The following is a 16,551-nucleotide window of genomic DNA, read 5'->3' as shown; positions in this document are numbered from 1 at the left end:
CTCTTTTTCTCAAGAGAAAAAGGAAGAGAAATTTGTTTAGAGAAAAGCGTGGGATCTGCTGAATCGCGATTTGCGAAGGGAAAGCCCCCACAGCTATAAATACCCGGCGTCCGGCCACCCATTAACCACCTGTTCGGGCAGCAGCGCGCTGGGTGCTCGAGAGCAGACGACGGATCGGCGGAAGTGAGCGCTGCCACTGCCCAGCCCAACCCCACCGGCAGTCGACGCGGACGGGACCGTCACCGGATGCTGATTCCTGCGCACCTCTGCTCGAGTTGATGCCATCCATGGTGAGTGTTCAGCAGGGCGTGTGCGCCTCGGCCCTCGCATTTTTATTTATTTTTTATATATGCTCGCCCCCGCCATGGATACCAGCACCACCACCGCAGCAGCGCCACTGCTGTCTCCTAGCAGCTTTAATCACTACGCCTCTCTCTCTCTCTCCGAACTCGCTTTTCTCTTTTCCCGGTGGGGGTGGTGTGGTGCGGTGCGGTGCTGGATTGCTGGCCGCCGCTGCCTCTGCGTCCGCGCTCGACGGCGAGTGCCCAAGCTGCCAACCCCTTTTCCTGCGCGGCTGGTTTGTTCCTTCTCCAACCCCGCTGCCCACTTCCCCGCAGCTTCGCATCCAAAACTTTCAATCTCCCCCACCCATCCCCTCTCTTTGCTCCTGTTCCTGCTCCCATCCCGGATCGATCGCCTTGCTCGGGCACTCTGCTAGTAGAGAGATTGCAGATTCAGATTTGCTGCTACTGTTACTGTTGCTACCTGCTCTTGCGCTTGTTCGCTTCCTTCCGTCCCCGAGATTCTGCTACAGCCCGCCCGCCTTCTTTTGCGCTGTGCGGCACTGAGATGAGATGAGATGCGATGCGATGCGATGGATCCGCTGATGAATGTGTGCGCAATTATTGGGCCGTGGCAGGTGAGTGACGCGCCGCTGGTATGCAGCAGGAGCTAGGCGGCGGCAGGCAGCAACCACCGGACGAGCAGAGCACTAGCGGCGCCGCGCCGCGCCGACGACCACCACCACCAGCAGCAGCAGCAGCAGCGCTGCTCAGCCTCGCGCGGCGGGGGCGTTCCTGAGCGAGCGAATCTCGGGCCATGCCGGAGTCCTGGAGGCCCGCCGAGGCGAGCGCCGCGGCGGCGGCGCCGCCCGACGCGGGGGCCCCCGGCGCCTCGGCGCGGAGCCGGGGCGCGGGCAATGGCGGCAAGGGGCGCGCGGCGGGGGGCGGCCCCGGCGCGAAGGCGCCGACGCGGGTGCCGTTCCACAAGCTGTTCGCGTTCGCCGACTCCACGGACGTGGCGCTGATGCTGCTGGGCGCGCTCGGGGCCGTCGCCAACGGCGCCGCGATGCCCTTCATGACCGTGCTCTTCGGCAACCTCATCGACGCCTTCGGCGGCGCCATGGGCATCCACGACGTCGTCACCCGGGTCTCCAACGTCTCGCTCGAGTTCATCTACCTCGCCATCGCATCCGCCGTTGCCTCCTTCGTCCGTAAGTCCGCCGCTCTCTTTCTCTCCCCGTCGCGCCGCGCGAGGAGCGATCCAGGGCACTGAGCGCGCAGACTAATAAGGCCGGCTTGTTGTGTCGCGCCGCGAGCAGAGGTCACGTGCTGGATGATCACCGGCGAGCGGCAGGCGGCGCGGATACGGAACCTGTACCTCAAGACCATCCTGCGCCAGGAGATCGCCTTCTTCGACAAGTACACCAGCACCGGCGAGGTCGTGGGCAGGATGTCCGGCGACACGGTGCTCATCCAGGACGCCATGGGCGAGAAGGTCGGCAAGTTCATCCAGCTCGTCGTCACCTTCTTCGGCGGCTTCATCGTCGCCTTCACGCAGGGGTGGCTGCTCACCCTCGTCATGATGGCCACCATCCCGCCGCTCGTCCTGGCGGGCGCCGTCATGTCCAACGTCGTCGCCAAGATGGCGTCCCTGGGCCAGGCGGCCTACGCGGAGTCGTCGGTGGTGGTGGAGCAGACCATCGGCTCCATCAGAACGGTGAGCGCTCAGCACGCAGCAGAAGCGAATCCATCCCCCCCCCCCCCCCCCCCCCCCCCCATACACACGTCATCAAGCCGCTCCCCAACAGAACGATGCCGATGTGACCATGACTGACGAGCGCTGCTGCAGGTTGCGTCTTTCACCGGCGAGAAACGGGCGGTGGAGAAGTACAACAAGTCCCTGAAGAGTGCGTACAAGTCCGGCGTCCGGGAAGGCCTCGCGGCGGGGCTCGGGATGGGCACAGTCATGGTGCTCCTCTTCTGCGGCTACTCGCTGGGGATTTGGTATGGCGCCAAGCTGATTCTGGAAAAGGGGTACACAGGAGCCAAGGTCATGAATGTGATCTTTGCAGTCCTCACTGGTTCTCTGTAAGTTCATATCCCTCTTTAAGCTGCTTATATGATTCAGTTATCTTTCCAGTCCACACCAGTGACATCAGAAGTAACTGAAATTAGTTTTTTTTTTCATTCCTATGTTCCCAGTTAGTAGGTAGGTTCTGTAGTTCAGTCATTTTCTTGGTTTGCAATCCCGGAGAATATCTGAAACTACTGCATCTGGTAGTTGACGCACAATCAAGCTAACGGTGGCGGATGTTAACAACCTGCTTCATCATCCGTACTTGCAAGCTGTTAGTGCAAGGGGAGGTTGCAACAGATAAAGCTTTCGTGTTTATGGTGATTGGGACTGGTTAGGTCCCCATACGTGCCTTTTCTGACAATGAGGCCACCTTGTTATCGTGGGCAAATTGCTTAACAGACTTGGGCAGGTTGACTGCTTCACTATTAGGAAGCCACTCATGGACCCTGCCCCTTCTCTTTCAAGTGACTAGTATATTGGACTGTTGGTACCTAACTAACAACTCTTATTGGCAGGTTCCACCAAACACAAAAGGCCAACCTAATTATACTTTTCTCGTTCAACAAAAATAGATGGCATCAATTGAACCTGCAAAATCAACTCCAAAACGTACAAAATTGAGTACTGCTTAAAACAAGTAGGTTTCAGCTGTTGAGAGCTGAGAATATATATTGATTCATGTACTGCTATCTGTTCTTTTTTGGAGGGTGGCTGGCTGTCCCTTTCGGTTTAATTCCCTTAGCGTTCTTCAGTTAATATTTCAAGCTCATTCAGTGACCTGACATTCTTTGACCATATTCACCAGAGCTCTAGGTCAGGCATCACCAAGCATGAAAGCGTTTGCAGGTGGGCAAGCCGCTGCATACAAAATGTTTGAGACGATCAACAGAACACCGGAAATCGACGCTTACAGCACCACAGGAAGGAAGCTGGAGGACATCCGAGGGGATATCGAGTTTAGGGATGTCTATTTCTCCTATCCGACAAGGCCTGATGAACAAATATTCAAGGGTTTCTCTCTCAATATACCAAGTGGCATGACAATTGCACTGGTGGGCCAGAGTGGGAGTGGTAAATCCACGGTCATCAGCCTAATTGAACGGTTTTATGACCCTCAGCTTGGTGATGTTCTGATAGATGGTGTTAATCTCAAGGAGTTCCAGTTAAGCTGGATCAGAAGTAAAATCGGCCTTGTCAGCCAGGAGCCAGTCCTTTTTGCTGCCAGCATAAAGGAGAACATAGCTTATGGCAAAGATAATGCAACAGATCAGGAAATTAGAGCTGCTGCTGAGCTTGCTAACGCTGCCAAATTCATAGATAAAATGCCTCAGGTAAGAATGCTGTTGATGCAGCAAGTTTTACATTTCACAGTGATGGTGATACTCTAGATGTATGAGCATCACTCAGTGGTTCAGATAGTCATGCAGTTTGCAATGAGATCTCTTCTGTTTCCGATATTTCACAGGGTTTCGATACTTCGGTTGGTGAGCATGGGACACAGCTTTCTGGTGGACAGAAGCAAAGAATTGCCATTGCAAGGGCTATTCTGAAAGACCCAAGAATCCTACTATTAGATGAAGCTACAAGCGCACTGGATGCTGAATCTGAAAGGATTGTGCAGGAAGCTCTTGACAGGGTCATGACAAACAGGACAACTGTCATAGTTGCACACCGTCTGAGCACTGTTAGAAATGCTGATACCATTGCTGTCATTCATCAAGGAACACTAGTTGAAAAAGGTATATTTGTGAAACATCGAAATCATCGTTTGCTGGTCTTTGTTTGCCCATTGCATCTTCACTTAACTATTTAATGTTGGTATGTTTTGAATCAGGACCACACAATGAGCTTCTAAGAGATCCAGAAGGAGCTTATAGTCAGCTGATAAGGCTACAGGAAGCTAACCGGCAGGACACTCGGAAGGGTGATTCCAATGCTCGTTCAGGCAAACAAACGTCAATAAATAAATCAGCTAGCAGGAGGTCATCCCGTGATAACAGTAGCCACCATTCATTCTCGGTACCATTTGGTATGCCACTCGGGATTGACATTCAGGATGGCTCATCTAACAAACTATGTGATGAGATGCCACAGGAAGTACCTCTCAGTCGGCTTGCATCTCTTAACAAGCCAGAGATCCCGGTGCTTGTCCTTGGTTCTATTGCCTCGGTTATTAGTGGAGTTATCTTCCCAATTTTTGCGATACTCCTGTCAAATGTGATCAAAGCATTCTATGAGCCTCCACATCTACTAAGGAAGGATTCACAGTTCTGGTCATCCATGTTCTTGGTATTTGGTGCAGTGTACTTCTTGTCACTCCCTTTGAGCTCGTACCTTTTCTCAGTAGCTGGGTGTAGGTTGATTAGAAGGATCCGACTGATGACATTTGAGAAGGTCGTAAATATGGAGATCGAATGGTTTGATCACCCAGAAAACTCAAGTGGAGCAATTGGTGCAAGGCTGTCAGCTGATGCAGCGAAAGTTAGAGGACTTGTGGGAGATGCACTTCAATTGGTTGTGCAAAACTCCTCAACATTAGTTGCTGGTTTGGTAATTGCCTTTGTATCAAACTGGGAACTATCTCTCATCATATTAGCTTTAATACCACTTATTGGCCTAAATGGATGGATCCAGATGAAGTTTATTCAGGGTTTCAGTGCAGATGCCAAGGTTTGTTCTCTAATACTGAACTATCTATGCCTTAGGTTTATTGTGGATTGCATCAAACTTCATTTAGTTATTTGTGAATGCAGATGATGTATGAGGAGGCAAGCCAAGTGGCTAATGATGCAGTAAGCAGCATAAGAACAGTAGCCTCATTTTCAGCTGAAGAGAAGGTCATGGATTTGTACAAGAAGAAATGTGAGGGCCCCCTTAGAACAGGAATCAGGACAGGGATTATAAGTGGAATCGGTTTTGGTGTTTCCTTTTTCTTGCTATTCGGGGTATATGCAGCTAGCTTTTATGCTGGTGCTCGACTTGTTGAGGAAAGGAAGACAACCTTCCCTAAAGTTTTCAGGGTAAGTACTCTATGTAGTACTGATAAAATGTTTACTTCGGCTGGCATTCATATTAAGGAAGAAAGAAATGTTTTACAGGACTACATAAATGTGAAGTCAAAGCAACATGATTTGGATTATGTTTTTTTTCAATGAAAGGTGATTAGGAGTGAGTACCACGTAGCTTTCCAATGAAGAGCTCTAATAATTTGGCCACCTATATGCAGGTTTTTCTTGCTCTTGCAATGGCGGCTATTGGAGTGTCACAATCAAGTACCCTTACATCGGATTCTTCCAAAGCAAAATCAGCTGCATCTTCTATATTTGCAATTGTAGATCGAAAGTCAAGGATAGACCCAAGTGAGGATGCAGGAGTGACTGTTGAGACACTGAGAGGAAATATCGAATTCCAGCATGTTAGTTTCAAATATTCTACAAGGCCAGATGTTCAGATTTTCCGGGACCTCTGCTTGACAATTCATGCTGGAAAGGCATGTGACCTTCTAACATTTAAATCCCGTATGAGTTAACATTGTTTACTGTTACTAGAACATAACAATTCTAGTGTTTTTCAGACTGTTGCACTTGTCGGAGAGAGTGGTAGTGGCAAATCGACAGCAATTTCATTGCTTCAAAGATTCTATGACCCAGATGTAGGCCATATACTACTAGATGGCGTGGACATACAGAAATTTCAGCTAAGGTGGCTAAGGCAACAAATGGGCCTGGTCAGTCAAGAACCAGCTTTGTTTAATGACACGATAAGGGCAAACATTGCCTATGGAAAAGATGGACAAGCAACAGAATCTGAGATCATAGCTGCTGCAGAATTGGCAAATGCTCACAAATTTATCAGTTCAGCGCTCCAGGTTAGTTTCTTTCGTCCGATTTTTGTCAAGAAATTTTAATGTGGCTTTTGTATGCAATCAATTAATCACCAAAAGTGTTTGTTACCTGAAAAATGTAGGGGTACGACACAATGGTTGGAGAGCGTGGAGCTCAGTTGTCAGGAGGGCAGAAGCAGCGTGTGGCAATCGCTCGTGCAATTGTGAAGGACCCTAGGATCCTGCTGCTGGACGAAGCGACCAGCGCACTGGATGCTGAATCCGAGCGAGTCGTCCAAGATGCGCTGGACAGGGTGATGGTGAACCGGACAACGGTGATCGTCGCGCACCGTCTATCAACAATACAAAATGCGGATTTAATCGCAGTCGTAAGAAATGGGGTGATCATCGAGAAGGGAAAGCACGATGCCTTGATAAACATCAAGGATGGCGCATACGCGTCCCTCCTCGCCCTTCACTCGGCAGCCTCTTCATAGCGGGTGGTAGTATGAGTTCCTGCAAACGTTTGCTAAAGCATATATGAGCAGCGCTGGCACAACCTGTGTATTAAGTATGGTGCTAGCCTCTGTTCCCCTATTGATGACATACATAATTGCTTATACCAAAGCAGGAAAATGTTACAAATATCAAGGACCAAATGTAAATGCAACAAGTTGGTCCCTAAGATAAAATTTTAATTTAAAGATATGTATATGTAGCTTCGAACATAGAAACCAAATAGATGATGATTATGGAATTACCTCTGATGTTCTTGCTCTTGTTTTCCGTTTTGTATGGCAGTGCCCCTTTTAACCTGCAAGAAACTGGTGACCGGGCCCTGCTTAGGAAAGAGAGCAGTTCAGAAAATGTTCGTCTTACCATGCAAATTTATTTATCATCACCCCATAATTAGAAATCAGTACAACATAAGAAAAAAGGCCAAATTCAATCGATAGAAGCATACGACACTGAAATGATTGACCATATGGCTGCAAAAGCTGAGATGAAATACTGAAGAATGGCTTTTGCGGAAGCAGAAATTTCATGGCAGCCTGCTTAAAGTTGTAGAGGCTGCAACTTCCAAGGTCTAGCCCAAAGAATATGGTTAGTTTGACGTAATAGCACAAATACTAAAAGGCGTCGACTCTGATCTATGTTTTCTGAATGCATGTAGATCGCTATTTTGTGATCAAGTATTACAAAAATGGCTTTTGACTAGGCTGCACACTGAACAACCATCCTATACACGTGTTCCTTTGTTCGTGCAAAGGAGCATAAGTTATGTTTGGCACACAATTGAAACTTGTGGCAAGAAAAAAGACGAAGAAGTACAGTAGCCCTCTCAACTTCCAAGCAGACAGTAGAAAGGTGTAGAAGTAGAACGAATCTGTAGTGAACAACTTTAATGGACCGGCTGCCCCTAAAGAAGGAAGATTCCTAGGAGAAAGGACTTGGGACCGTCAGCAAATTAAAAGGAGAATTAGCTCTCCCTGATGAAAAGACTAAAGTAATTCGTAAGCATTCAACTGGCCCTGAACAGCTGAACTATTGTTTGATGGTAAGGGTGAACGCGGCAGGGGATGTCTCTGAACTCCGAAGGCGTGCCGACGGAGGGAGGGTGGATCAAAGCTGTCCGAAGTCGATTGCCGCAGGTGGACCAATAGGAGAAAACCGAGGAACAAAGCAGAGCGAACCTCATCGACGGCGCGGCCGTAGGAAGGTAACGCCGCCGGGCGCCGGGTTACGTTACGACCACCGGATCTCACCCTCGCCGTGCTCCGGCGGTCACCGGCGCCCGGTTCTCCGGAAGTCCGGAGAGCCTGACGGAGGCCAGCGCAGCGTTGCCCATGATCTGATCTCTCTTTGTATCTCCCTCTTCTGTGTCCATGCTCGACCTTCGATGGATGGAGCTGGGCTAAGAATTGTGTGCCGGTACCAAGGAGCGTTGACATCAACCGGCGTGTTTGATCGAAGCAGATGAGATAGCGGAGCAGTTTTTGACTTCGTGAGAGCGGATTCGGTGGGTTGGACCAGATGAAAGATGGCGCCTTTGGTTACTGCACAAGTTGCAACCGCCGGCCGCTGGATTAGTGGGGTATTCTACACTTCTACTACTCCAACAAGCAGCCTCACGTCTCTATAGTTAGGTTTGTTTTGTTTTGTTTTTCAGCAGCTTACACCAAGGCCATAGCTAAAACTCAATATTCTATCCCTGCCAAATATTGACCAGGTCACAACTTGCAGGCAGTTGCCCTCACATCTCTCGTTCATAACACCACGGGAAGAGGCAAAACCTCACGCTGTGAGCGTACGTGCAACCAGTTTGAATTTGTATACCCATCCGTCTTCATTTTTTTAAAATAGAATCTCCACAAATGATGCATGGTACTCCATCCGTTCGAAATTATAATTCGTTTAACTCTTTTAACACCAAGTTCGACCACTCATCTTATTCAAAAAATTTTTACAAATTATTCGAATTTAAGTCGTTCTTGAAGATCTATTATTAATAATAAAGCAAACCACCACAAAAGAAGTGATATTTTGCATAATTTTTTAAATAAGATGAGTGGTCAAACTTGAGATAAAAAAGTCAAAGTTAAACAAATTATAATTTGGAATGGAGGGGGTATGTGATAAAAAATCTGAGAAATACGATGACCGTAACTTGTACAAAAATGAAGAGAAATGTTGTAGGTCACAGAAGACTTTTTTCATTTCAAGTTTACACAAGCGACCATCGAAAGAGTTTCTTGAGATTCCATGGGTATCAAAAGGGTGTGCACTCTCCCACTAGTATACAACTGGCCGGTATAAGAGAAACACAGTCCATTTTTGTTGCCATGTTGAATTTAGAACACACTCGTTGCAATTTAAGAACAAGTTCAGAAGTCTAGGCCTTCAAGGCTTCACCAACTATGCAAAACCGTCGTCCATGCATGCACTGACTTGTAAATGTCATTATGACAGTCGGTTCTGAAAGAGTATCTGGATCCCTAATTTGATTTTAATAATAATATAATTGTTGCGACCAATATGTGTTTTGCATTAGCAATCTTAAGGTAGTGAAATGATAGACTTTCATAGTATTCTTGGACCCCCACCGTTGTGATTTTCATTGTATTGGTACAAAGGATATGCACGAAGATTAAGGATAAGCTAGTTCTAAGTGCCATTTGGCATCGAGTGACACTTACAGTAGTTTAGGATCTTATTTTTCCTTTGACCGTACTATAAATGGGGTCACGAAGTAGTAGCTTGACCTAGATAGGCCTAGAGATAACTGTGATGTACACTTGTAAAATCTAGTACTAGTTAGCTGTCAGCGCCATAGGGATGGGTCCCCCTAGCTATGGACAGGTGGGTTAGGGGGTCCAAGAAGCCACCACGGCCCAACAACAATTGGCGGGCCAAGGTCCAGGCCTAGACCACAGGGTGCTCCACCAGCAGGGCCCAACGGCCAGGAGGGAGGCGACCACCGAAGTAAAAAAGGTTTCCTTCGAGGTAAAGGAATCGGCTGGCGAGATATTTACCGCGCCTACTTGACGCCGTCGAACAAAACCCAAGGACGATGTGGTTTCCATAAAAATATCATAATTACGGGCAAGGCGTGTGCTTAGACGACGCAAAAACCAGCTAGGGGAGGCGTTCTCCCAGGTCGCGTCACATCACCCAGCGGTGGACGGTGGAGTTGGACCTCACTGGATGTCGCGTCATGAAAGTCCTGGACAAGTGGTAGAAGGAGACCCCGAGAGCCCGGGGCCCCTCAGGAGGACAATCCCCGGGGTGAGCTAAGCCTACCCCATAGGCCTGGCTTGTCTGCCTAGTCTACCCAACATACCTGGGTTCTAGGAGCTGACACTAGTAATAGTGCCCACCTCGCAGTGCGCTACGTTCACACTTGAGGTGGTAGAGGAGCCTTCTCCTGAAGCCTCAGGGGAGGCTATAAATAGAGAGAAAGGGCAACATGTAAAGAAATCAACTCCTTTGGGGCCTAGACCACTTCGAGGAGAAGCCCATCTCTGCATCTAAACTAGACAACACATGGGACATAGGGTGTTATGCTTCCAAACAGTCCGAACCTATCTAAATCATTGTGTCCACCGAACCCCTCCACAAACAGGACTATGTCGCGTGTTACACCCGTGGCCGAATCTTTAAACAGGGTTCCCACGATCACTGCTAGCAGTACTCACCCATCGCCAGTAGCTCAGATAAAGCCATGAGAAGTATAGATGTGAGTTAGAAACTTAAAGAGTTTGAATTGGTCAGGACTCAACTGACCGGGGTCATCGAATCCGTCAATGACCTTTGCTCTTGCTCGATATGCTACTAGAATGTTTGTATGGTTCGGTGCTCATTAGAGAAAGATAAGTGATCGAATCAGTCGATCCTACTGCGTAACCAGTGCAAAACCTAATGCAATGACGGATTGATAGTCTTAGGCAAAACCAAATTAGTCGGTGATACTATGATGCTGAGCAAAACCTTCTGGAATGATAAATTAATTCGATGCTTGTGATTTTAAGAGACCGGATTATTCGGCGAGTGTTTAGACTAGGTCAAAACTCTCTGGAATGACAGTACGGTTTGAGCTTTTCAAAAAAAGACAGTATGGTCCGGTGACTGAGAAGAAATGGATAGCACCGAATTGGTCGTCAGCTGTCCGTGACGGTGTCCCTGTGCAGAAAGCGATCACTGATGATGCAAATTTTCCCTGATTAGATCAATCGTTCAATGTTGCATGTGCAACCTAAAAGGGCAATGACTAGTTCTTTAGAGGTGGGCTGTATATTCTACGGCTCCAAGAAAGCTCTCTTGGCATTAGGAAATATTCACACCTACATTTGGAAGTCAAGGACAAGTGAAGCACTAAACTGATTTGCAAATATGTATGCATTACTGCTTAGAGAGTAGCAACTATGTATCCACCCATTCACTTGATCTTGTGCAGATCAAGTAAAGTCTTTGATTGTTACTCTTAGTGGTCAGCATCACCTAGATGCTTTGGTGATTGTGTTCTTGGTGAGCTCTTAAGAAGTTTTGTGAGAAGCCCAAAGAAGGTTGTGCTTGATTTGAAATATGTGGATCAAGAGTTGGAGAATGAATATCTACTACAGAGTGCTTTGATCCTTGCACAAATCAAGGGAAATGATACCCTTATGCGGGTGCTCCAACGAGTATCATGAGAGTGCCGACTCTTCGATACATCTGAAAAAAAATTGGTGTTCTAATCTTTCCTTACTTTCTATATTAGAGTCAGGTTGCAAAACTTTGGAATGACTAGAATAGTCACATTTGTTTAGCTATATAGGGTGATTAGACTTACGTGTTGGGTTCAATTTCCATAAGAAAATTTGTAGAAGTCTAATTCACCATATTAGACATCTCAGATTCATTCAGGTTCCATAAGAAAACTTTGTAGCTCTTGATGGATCTACTACAATGTACATCTTCCCTAACCGCACCACGGCTGCTGGTGGCAACTGTGATGACCTTTTCGACAGAGCTAGACTCAGCTTATGGACTTGATTTTATGTTATCTACCCCTCTCTCATATATTTTCTAATGCACCTTTTATTATTCATTATTCACAACTCTGTTCCCGATTCTTACCAATTTTTTTCTTTTATACCTACAAAAAGCAGTTTAGAAGAATAGATTAATCTTAAATTATCCACTTCAGGTAATCATAAATTAAATAAAAAGTTACATAGGAAGAATGAAGAGTCAGTTTCTGCTTAAAGGAAAATATTAAAAAATATGGAACGCAATCAAGTTAAAAATGCTCTTCATAAGTAAAGCTGATTTGTGATAGTTACTTAGCTTTGGCTTCTTCAAATTCAAAACTAGAGAGCAAACAGTAAATTAAGCTACAGAGACCTTGTTTGGTTACCACCATAAAAAAATTTTCTAAAAAAACAAATATATACATAAGTACTAAACGAAATTTATTTGCGAAACCTTTTCACGGATGGGTATAACTTTTCGATGGGTATAACTTTTCGAGACGAATCTAGCCAAGATCCATCATAATTTGCTACAATAACCATCCCTAATCATCCTCTAATCATACAATCAAATATCTTATTAGCTACAACACATACTACACTACCATAATTATAGAAATTATTTTGTAATTAGACGTCATTTAATATATCTAATTAGTGGTTAAAAAAGAAGAAAAAAATCATAATTTTTTTCAGCTCTAACCAAACAAGGCCAAGGAGCAAGAAACAACTAATGAATCTTGGTGGAATTGAACCACCTTCCATCCTCGACCTCATGCCTGGGCTGACGGTCAATGGAGGACCTCACCGTGCTGAGGAAAGATCCACATTTCCAAACGAGGCTCTATAGCTACAGTCATGGTGCCGGAAATTAACAGTATTAATTCGCGAGAACCCTAAAACCACGTCTATCAATTCGTGAGAACCCTAAAAACACGGCATCCTAACACTACTTTTCAATTTTAGTTTGGAATGAAGCTTGCAAACACTGGTTCGCATAAACTTCACATTTGAAATTACTCGTTAGTGCGAGTGAACCAAATTCATGCTCTTAGCTCACATAGATGCTGTTTATCTCATAACATTTTGGGCTATGAAAATCCCCATCAGCATGTAAATAAAGTTCTACTCGGCTACCAAAAAAAAAAAGGGAAGAGCATCAACAATTCCATTTTGATTATTAGGCATCCTTCCATCCGCGTGTACCAGCTCTAACAAAATTGTATAACAAAAACATAAGCTTTTGATTATTACGTATCCCTCTCCAGCCAAACAAGTTCAAAGTCAAATCGGCCATCAACCCAATCTCCAAAAATAACTTCCACAACTATCTTTTTTATACAATAAAAAATTTGCAAAAAATAATTAATATACACTTTAATTAAACTATATTTCAAAACAAATCTACCTCCATCGCTTTCATATTGTTAAACTCATCAGTCCAAAAAATATTTTATTTATAGTTAAAACTTGAAATATTTAAATTAAAACAAACTTGAAACAACTTCCTCTAGGGCATTAAGATTTACTGAACAAAATTGCTACAAAAATAGTAAACTTCACCGACAAATTACAACAAAAAGTAGCCAAGTTCCCTTTGCCACCTCTGCTACTGCTTCTGCCCAGACACGCCTAATTGAACAAAATTAACTTCTCGTGATAAAACATGGAAATGACAGAAATCTCACGGTGATCAATCCAACGTATAAGCTTACAAAGAGACAGTAATAATTTTAACTTGCACAACCCGGACCAATTTTACCTTAAATCATGTCACCGACTTACCAATCACCTTAAATCAGATTAAGTCCATCTCCACTGCTCATGGATTAATTCCAAAGACTCATAAGATTGAACATTAGTAATTACAACCCTCATCAATGGAATCTCCAGAAAACCCAGTGTCCCCGACTTCTAAATGAGTTGATTTAACTACCTGAAAAAATGGAGTCACCGTACAAGCTCCAGCAATGAGATTAAAATTCATCAGGTACACTTAGCACCACGAGGCAAAGCAACAAACCGGATCGTTCATATTGTCAAAATCTTCAGCTCGTAATGTCATCAGGTTCATATTGCCAACATCTTCAGCTCGTGCAAACCTCCATCAGGGCAGCCTCCTCTTTTCGTAGGTATGTATATTCTTGATAATAGCAGCATACAGCAATTTTGAAACCCTCTACAAACCCAACAATTGATAGTGCTTAACAAAACAGACCAATAGTACAGTTCATCATACAGCTACTTTGAAACCCCCTACACGCCCCCTACAGTTGCCAGGGCTTAACAAAAATGCTATGTAAAAAGAAATGTTCCAAATCAGTATATAGTAAAATGACACACATATGCATATACATAGACAAATAGACAAAGTACACAAAAGTCTGGAGTGCATAACAGATCGAATTGAAAATTCCATATCACGAGCTATGATGTAGCAGCAAACTGGACAAGCATGTGTTAGATAAATTCGGTGGAAAAATATATACGAATCCATTGTGCATCTGTCAGCTCAGTGATTCGAAGTTTTTAACCAGAAGTGCGCTCAAATATGTGGATGCATCTTAAGTTTGCTTTACTGGTTTGTTGAAATTTAGAAGGTCAAGTGATCTTTTGAGAGTCCTGGGAGCATTAAAATTTCTCATCTTGACAACTGGTTCGAGTGAAGTGGATGAGATGCTTATTCAAGGTGCTTTAAGGGCCTTTTTAACGCTAATACGCGAGATCACATAATATAAGCGTTGCGAAGAGCAAATGAACGTAAAGGAAATTGCAGACTAAATTACCGATTGTACCTTTGGGGTATCGCTGGAGCTCCAGATTTTTGCAGTGGCGATGCACGAGTACCGAAGCGAAGAGGAGCAGCGGAGAACACAAAGCAACGGGGACAGGGACACCAAGGGGGGAGGAGAACCCGGGGCGAAAAAAATCAACCCCCGTGCGATCTCTTCCCCGGGACACAAGAATATGTTTTTATTGCCGTGGCCTGCCATGCGAGCGCACCCATCATGGCAAAGGCCTCTCTCAGGTCACATCTTTTTTTTTTCTCTCTTTTTTTTGTGCCCTCAACGCACGCCGACTCAACGTTACATGGTTCACCTTACCTCGGCTCTTCAAGGCGGCACGGTTCGCATCTCTTAGATCTACTAATAATTATCGAAATTCATCCAATAATTATCAGCACAGAGAGATCCCGCGCGGTGGAGCAGAGGAAGAGGTCCCGCCGGCCGGCCACGCCCTGGCAAAACTCCGCCGCCCCCTCCAGCCCACGTCGGAGCAATCCAATCACGCCGCGGCCCGCCAGATCTGAAAGCCAAAAAAACGAGACGCTGCAGATGAGCACATGCGACGGCGAGATGGCCCCCAACTCCAATAGGAAACCACAAGAATACAAGAATACAAGAATCAAGGGGGCAAACTACTAACCGGTGCAGATTGAGCGCGGATCCGTAGCCTCCGTGGGCAGGTCCAGATCCAGGCCGCCGCAGCTCGATTCACCCGGCAGCACACCCGATCCACCGGTCAGACGACCCGAGCCTGCGCATCAGGAAACAAACGGATTTTTCCTAACAAATCGAAACAGAGCAAACCCACGGTTCCGCGAAGGGGGCAAGGAATTCGGCACCATGATGATGAAAGGTAACAAGGGGCTCTCAGCGAGATCTGGATCTCGAGTTTGCGTGCGGGGAACGAGCACGGGAGCGCGGCGAATTTCAGATCTGGAGAGGGGGAGGTTGCGAGCAGGGGAAGGAGACGCGCCTGCCTAGCCCATGGGGTTTGTTGGTGAATAATCGGAGGGGAGATAAGTATTTGTCGCCCGGTTGGGGCAAGCGGACGGCGGAGATGAGGCGGTTCGCCTCGGAGGGGTTCAGATGAGGAGCACGTGTCGGGAGGCCATTGGCTATCTGACTGTGACAGCCGGGTCGTATCGGGACAGCCCCGTCCGCGCTGCCCGGCTGCCCGGAATTAGCGTCACTGCGTGCGTCATCGGGATTGTTGGATCCGCTGTGGGCGGGGAGGTGAGAGGCTGTTTGTGGCCGCCGGGTTGGAAGGCCCTGGTTGGCTGGTTCCTTTTCTTCCTTGGGAAGTCGGCACGTTTGCCGTCGCGAAGCTTCCTGGAATCCGTTGGCGGGTCCGTCCAGCAAAGATGCTAAAAAAAAAGTTGTGGACGGAAGAAGCAAAACTCGAGTTTATTTGCACCACCATGGTTTCGTTAGGGCAAAAGGAGTTGGTCCAATTGTTACAAATCATGATTCCAATTTATTTGGAACACCAATTTATAGATGGAATAGTTAGAGTTAGTTTGACAGGACTGCAGCTCCTCCTGAAACAGCTCCGCCTCTGGCTCCTTCGGTGAAGCGTTTTTTATAGAGATGGTGCTATTTTGGAAAGAATAATACTACCCAGAACATACATACGACCGGAGTTTACAAAACCGGTGGGAATCGGTCTGGTTTGACCGGTTACCGGTCAAATCGGTCCGGTTCCGGTTTGGGCCGTTACCAAACCGCCCCAAATTAAAAATTCAAATTTGAATTCAAAAAAAATGAAAAATTCCCAAAAATACTTCAAGGTGCGACGAATCTAATGGTGTCAAATTTTCTCAAAAATTTGTTCGTTTAACATACTTTTCGGGCATTTAAAGTTAAACCAAAAAAGAAAAGAAAAAAATGAGACGGCCCATTAAGGCCCACTTAGTAAACCGGTCAAACCGGCCGGTATACCGTTCCAAACCGGTTACGCATGCGATTTTAAATTTGGATTTGAATTCAAACCGGTCAAACTGGCCGGTAAACCGGTCTAACCGGCCGGTATACCAGTACGAACCAGTTGAACTGAGTTTTTTGAATTCAAATTTGA

At 46.1% G+C, this 16,551-nt stretch overlaps 1 protein-coding gene and 2 long non-coding RNA genes across 3 annotated transcripts; 1 reads left to right on the top strand and 2 right to left on the bottom strand.

Annotated features, from left to right (window-relative positions):
* Positions 1-125: 125 nt before the first annotated feature.
* Positions 126-6,946, top strand: LOC120706628 (ABC transporter B family member 21-like). The gene is made up of 11 exons (XM_039991310.1): positions 126-290; positions 920-1,492; positions 1,601-1,998; positions 2,131-2,369; positions 3,164-3,689; positions 3,824-4,097; positions 4,193-5,028; positions 5,112-5,378; positions 5,585-5,848; positions 5,933-6,226; positions 6,325-6,946. Exons 2-11 carry the CDS (start codon positions 1,099-1,101, stop codon positions 6,676-6,678), a joined length of 3,846 nt encoding a protein of 1,281 aa, XP_039847244.1. The 5' UTR covers positions 126-290; positions 920-1,098; the 3' UTR covers positions 6,679-6,946.
* LOC120706629 lies at positions 6,783-8,314 on the bottom strand. The gene is made up of 2 exons (XR_005688382.1): positions 7,876-8,314; positions 6,783-7,019 (listed from the first exon to the last, which is right to left on the bottom strand). It is a non-coding gene; the product is annotated as an uncharacterized LOC120706629 (long non-coding RNA).
* A 4,872-nt stretch (positions 8,315-13,186) lies between these two features.
* On the bottom strand, positions 13,187-15,491 carry LOC120706627. Its single transcript, XR_005688381.1, has 2 exons — positions 15,118-15,491; positions 13,187-14,997 (listed from the first exon to the last, which is right to left on the bottom strand). It is a non-coding gene; the product is annotated as an uncharacterized LOC120706627 (long non-coding RNA).
* Positions 15,492-16,551: the final 1,060 nt, after the last annotated feature.

Source organism: Panicum virgatum, chromosome 5K (assembly GCF_016808335.1).
Source record: "Panicum virgatum strain AP13 chromosome 5K, P.virgatum_v5, whole genome shotgun sequence".
Lineage (NCBI taxonomy): Eukaryota > Viridiplantae > Streptophyta > Magnoliopsida > Poales > Poaceae > Panicum > Panicum virgatum.
The sequence above is the reverse complement of the archived record's forward strand: the minus strand, read 5'-3'. Positions and strand labels throughout refer to the sequence as shown.